This window comes from Sinocyclocheilus anshuiensis, unplaced genomic scaffold, assembly GCF_001515605.1.
Source record: "Sinocyclocheilus anshuiensis isolate Anshui unplaced genomic scaffold, SAMN03320099.WGS_v1.1 scaffold552, whole genome shotgun sequence".
Taxonomy (NCBI): domain Eukaryota; kingdom Metazoa; phylum Chordata; class Actinopteri; order Cypriniformes; family Cyprinidae; genus Sinocyclocheilus; species Sinocyclocheilus anshuiensis.
Genome location: NW_015554362.1, coordinates 787,660 through 793,025, shown reverse-complemented (window position 1 = coordinate 793,025; position 5,366 = coordinate 787,660). Strand labels below are relative to the sequence as shown.

Sequence of the window (5,366 nt, the reverse complement as noted above, 5' to 3'; positions counted from 1 at the left end):
GAATGATGATGCATTTATATACCGTCACTCACAGCCGCTCGCACGTGTTTTGCGCATGAGCCACACGCAGCCCCAAATTAAACGACTTAATCGACCATCGATAGCTTTAATCGACTGCATCTCTTATCGACAATTAATCGATCATCGATTAATCGTTGACATCGCTAGCCAGCTGAACCGGCTTCATGGTACAGGCCTCTGGTCTGACAACGAGTTTGTGTATTTTACTTTCAACTGTGTGGCTTTAGTATTTGGCTTTGTATTAGTGTTACTTCTGCTCTGTTTGGCTTCTCGTTACATATTCTGAGTGCGTGAGGTTTGTGTATATCACTCAGACTAATTAAAATAATACTGTAAAGGGTGGTCATGACTCTTAAAGAAACCAAGGGATCATGCACAATAAATGATGCTGGTGACATTAAAGGATGCAGCCGAGTGTAACCACATGTCTTTGTTTTGTGACCTCTGATTGTGCTTTCAAGCATCTCATATTCTGCACCATTACTTCTCATGTAGTGCCGCACATTAATCAGCATGTTAACGGTCGCACCATCTTGACACTTGTGTGGTTTATGTTCAAAATATTGCTTTTGTTTGACTTTCCAGTAGTTGTGATTAAATGAAAGAGAATTCAGCTGTCAGGCACTTATCGGAAACCCTAATCGGTTCACATTTTGCTGTTATTTCATGATTCATGCATGCAGTTTTAGTCAGAGTTTGGACACACCTACTCATTCTTTATTGTTTCTATTTTCCACATTTTAGGCATCAGTGGGAATTGTCTTGACCAAAAATATTAGCTGCACAAATGAAAGTTATTTGAGCTTCTTCAAATGTATCCATGCTTTTTCTAAAATTCATATATAACAGAATTAATATGTAAGCATAGCTGTGTGTAAAACTAATTTCATGCATTTAAGCATAAGTCTTTAGATGGAAGTGTTTTTAGGATCGTGAGAAAAGTAAATGCAGTTCATTATGTCACTCAGCATCATACGAGCACATTTCAGGCTTTCTGTGATACTTTGCATAAATGTTGTGATTTATATTTATTCCTCATATTTTTGTTTTGGTGACTTAATGTGAGGAATTATTCCACGTGTTGCCACATAGTACTGGAGGGTAAAAAAAAAATCTTTAAACATCATAGATCAGTGGTTTTCAGTTTTTTTCATGCCAAATATGATCATCCTGGTGCAACAGAGCCCATCCTAATATTTAAAAGCAAGCTAAAAAGTTTAATGTATAAAGAACATTGATATAATAAATATGCACAAAATATTATTTGGAATATTTTTAGTTTCAACTTTGTTCTGTTATAGTTCGTGTTATGTTTTTTCTACTTGTACTACTGTACTGTTGAAAGAACTATTTATTTAAATCTTTGTTTAATTTATTTTAGCTAAATTATTTATTTTATTTTATTTAAATTAATTACCTTTTTAATTTTATTATTTATTTATTTTTAAATGCAGTCTTCTGGTTTGAAGACTGCAGTCCTAGATAAACGTTATTCAGTAGATGTTTGTATATGTTTGAGTCACTTGCTTCATTGAGCCTCTGACTTTCACTCTATCAGTTCAGCTTAAACCTTGTTGCCTTTTTTATTTTATTTTATTTTTTTTACTTTCCAAAGCAATTTCAAGCATTTGGAGCCTGCGTATATGTCATACATTTTTGTGCTTTTTTCCCCTCTCCCTCTTTGTCCAAAAATGCTGTTGTATGCTGAACTTTGGACATGCCAAACATCTCTTCTGACATCTTCGTTTTGCTCCCCATCACCCTTAACCAATGCCATGCATTTCTGGGATTCAAATACACAGCAGTAAGTATGACTAATACTGGGAGAATAGCACATTATCACCTATTTACATTGTGTGTGTTATTCTCTGTGAGCATATACCAGCAAATTTCTCTGATCAAAAAAGTGTTTTTCTGTCTGTTTTCAGCAACAGAAGAATCTGGAGGGATACGTGGGCTTTGCAAGCCTCCCCAACCAAGTGTACAGAAAGTCTGTGAAGCGGGGCTTTGAGTTCACCCTGATGGTTGTGGGTAAGGAAATGTATTCTTTGAATGTATTGATTTTGATCTGCTTTATAACCTTCGGTATGCAGTTTGCAAATACCAAACTACTCTCAACGTGTAACTAATTTAGTGACACATTGCTTGTGATGGATTCAGTGTGTGCTGCAGTCATTATGACCGCTTGAGAAGCTTCTGGTCTAGTTTTGAATGTTTGCCAGTTTGAGACTACATTCTTGACATTTGGTCTAAACACTGTTTGGATAACACACAGGAAGCAGGGGTTGAATAGCAGTGATTTCACATCCTGTTCATCTTGAAAAATGCAAAGACTTCAGTGAAGAACACCTAAATGGCTGACATTTTACAAAGCATAGTTCTGAATTTGATTCTTTTACGCTTAATCAAGTTTGCGGTGATATGGGATCTGCCCTGTTTTTGCTAGAATTTGCTGTGAAAGCTTACGGAGTGGTGTTTGCTTTGGCTTTGCATGTGAGCTGCGGTTTTGTACCCGACATCCACTGCATTTATGAATCTGACCTGAGGACTTGTGGTTGTGCGTGCTTGAGTTATTTTCGGTCTCAAGTGAAAGGCATGTTCAAGACATTATTTGTGGTCTTTATAGTTGCAAAATATTGTCTTTGGTTAGATTTGATAGATGGTTTAAACTTTTTCATCACATAATATCCCAATATTTAACTTATTATTAATGAATCATGAATCATTAATGAAGTTTTATAGTGCTTTCTCTTGCTGATTTTTTATACAAATTAGCTGGACTGTGCGGGTGGACTTTACCCAGGTGTTCTTGCATTAGTGTTTGGGTATGGAAAACAGCCAAGTCTGTAATGGTGCCAGCCACTTGCCCTGCCAGAAGCAATTTACTCTAGTTAATGTGCTGACCTCACTGTGTGAGACCGCACAGATGAATGCTGCGCTCTCTTAGTTAGTTGCTCTGTATTCACACTAATGCTAAATACATAATAATGAAGCATCATCACACCGATGGAGAGGTATTGAGTCGGTCATGTTTGAATTTCCAAAACAATTAGCAGTAAGTATTTAGAATGAAGTTCACTTAGTCACATCTTGTCAATTAACATATTTACTAAAGAACTGCCAAAAAGCTGCTTGAGGTTATTTCCACTGTTCGCCCATGAGGTTCTTTGGGTTCTTAGACAATCATTTAGATTGGATGCAAAAAATGCCGTTCCCTCCAGCATTGACGTAATACATTTAGAGGAGGTTCACACAGGGCATGTCCTTGCATTCCATCTGCACTATTATTTTAATTGTTTGTCTATTTACTCATGCATCAGATGGATGTTTTTGGCCACTGTCTCATGCCATGAATGTCACATTTTTTACGATTTTAAATGTAATGCTAGAGGAGTGCATAAATCAGCCATTAAATAGCAATTTTGAGATTAAGTGCTACATTTTCCCCTCTTTTGTTCTTTTAAAATCTACCAAAATTATTTTTACAAATCGTGAGTAAATATTTTGTCAAATAATAAACAATTTTGTCAATAAATAGTAATAAATCACCCTGCTTTCTAGATATTGTGTCTGCATCCGCTGGTTCAAAGCCCATATCTGTCAAGCACTATTTAACTTAGGAAAATGCATCTTGAGAGTCTTGTATTTCATATTTGTCTGTACTTCATTATGTTGGTAATGAAATATTCTCTAGTCTTCTAGTCCTGATTGTCATGTCTACTGATTTTATACAGTGCTGTTTAAAAGTTTGGTTTAAAAAAAAAAAAAAAAAAGCAATGCTTTTGAGGAAAATGCATCTTGAGAGTCTTGTATTTCATATTTGTCTGTACTTCATTATGTTGGTAATGAAATATTCTCTAGTCTTCTAGTCCTGATTGTCATGTCTACTGATTTTATACAGTGCTGTTTAAAAATTTTGTTTAAAAAAAAAAAAAAAAAAGCAATGCTTTTGAAAGAAGTCTCTTATGATCATCAAGGTTGCATTTATTAGAATTTTCTTATTATTATCAATGTTGAAAACTACTCAATATTTTTTATTAAAACGGTGATATTTCTTTTCAGGATTCGGTGAAGAGAAAGTTTAAAAGAACAGCATTTATTTCAATTATAAATATTTTGTAACATTGTAAATGTCTTTACTTTGACTTTAACTTTTAAAATTGCATTAATTTAATGCATCCTTGCTAAATAAAATAAATAAAAAATAAATCTTCCTAACCCATAATTTAACTAAAACTCAAACCTTATACTTTTGCGGTCTTGCAAGCAGTGGTATTTCCTTCAGTAAATCAATTTTTTATGTTGCTCTGAATTCAGGTATCATTTTAACCTTATGTTTCTCTGTATTTTCTGTCCTTTTTTTCAGGAGAGTCAGGGTTGGGAAAGTCCACGCTGATAAACTCTCTGTTCCTGACTAATCTGTACTCTGGAGAATATCCTGGACCTTCGCATAGAATCAAGAAAACAGTTCAGGTATAAAGAGTGAAGCTATGTTTCCTAAATGTCAATAGATGCTGCTTGTTCCTTCTCAGTTGTGCACTGGGAACAGAAAGTGGCAAACATCTTTCTTTTTTTTTTTTTTTACTTGAATATAGTTTTATAAAGGTTTTTAGATCATAACTCCATGCACACATTTCTAGGTTCCTATGCTACTATACTTCTGGCTTCTCAAGCATACTTAAGTAATACTTCAGTAATAGCTATGCTATGTCCTGCATGTTTGTACTTGTAGCCTTTAGAGTGTCTGTGAGTCCGGAGCTTTGCTCAACATTTCACATTTTTGATAATTGTCTTTGCATCAACACCACTAATACCCTGTGGTATGTAAACATAAGTGACCAAGCAGACATTGGCTACTAGTGTTTACACCAGCCATTTGTGAGGTCTTTTTTAGTATTTACTAGGGCATATGTTGAGGGCCTCTATGTAGAAGTAGTAATTAGGGATGTAACGATTAACCTCGAGCCGGTTGAAAATCGATTTAAATATGTGACGATTCAAATCGGTTGAGATGCTAAACAAATCGCGATTCAATTAGGGGTAGGAGTTTATATGAATGTATGTCTGAGGGGAACCTACTGTCTTTCGATGGTATTTTTTCTTTTCCTCTTGCCTCTGTATAATGCATATTAAAGTTCATAAATGCAGCGCTGCTTTGTTTAAAGCGGAAACCAAGGAAACACTTTTAAGCGCCACCTGCTGGCAGAGAGTGAATCTGCGTCTCATTCAGCTCATCTGCGGTTGCTGTTTCGGTTTCATGCAGATATTTTTTATGCATAGTTTCACAAAACTGAAGTCAAACCATTCTGTTTTTGCTTCAAATTTCGAAATTATACAATCTAATT

General features: G+C 35.1%; 1 protein-coding gene across 3 annotated transcripts in view; it reads left to right on the top strand.

Moving 5' to 3' along the window:
* The window catches only part of septin7b (septin 7b), a 20,510-nt gene that overhangs the window by 1,085 nt on the left and 14,059 nt on the right, over positions 1 to 5,366 (top strand). For 2 of the 3 annotated variants that reach the window (XM_016464368.1, XM_016464366.1), the window contains exons 2-4: positions 1,824 to 1,825; positions 1,950 to 2,052; positions 4,388 to 4,494. In XM_016464368.1, the coding sequence (XP_016319854.1) occupies positions 1,824 to 1,825; positions 1,950 to 2,052; positions 4,388 to 4,494 (212 nt within the window). The remainder of the gene's footprint in view (positions 1 to 1,823; positions 1,826 to 1,949; positions 2,053 to 4,387; positions 4,495 to 5,366) is intronic. The other variant, XM_016464367.1, reaches the window with a different exon arrangement.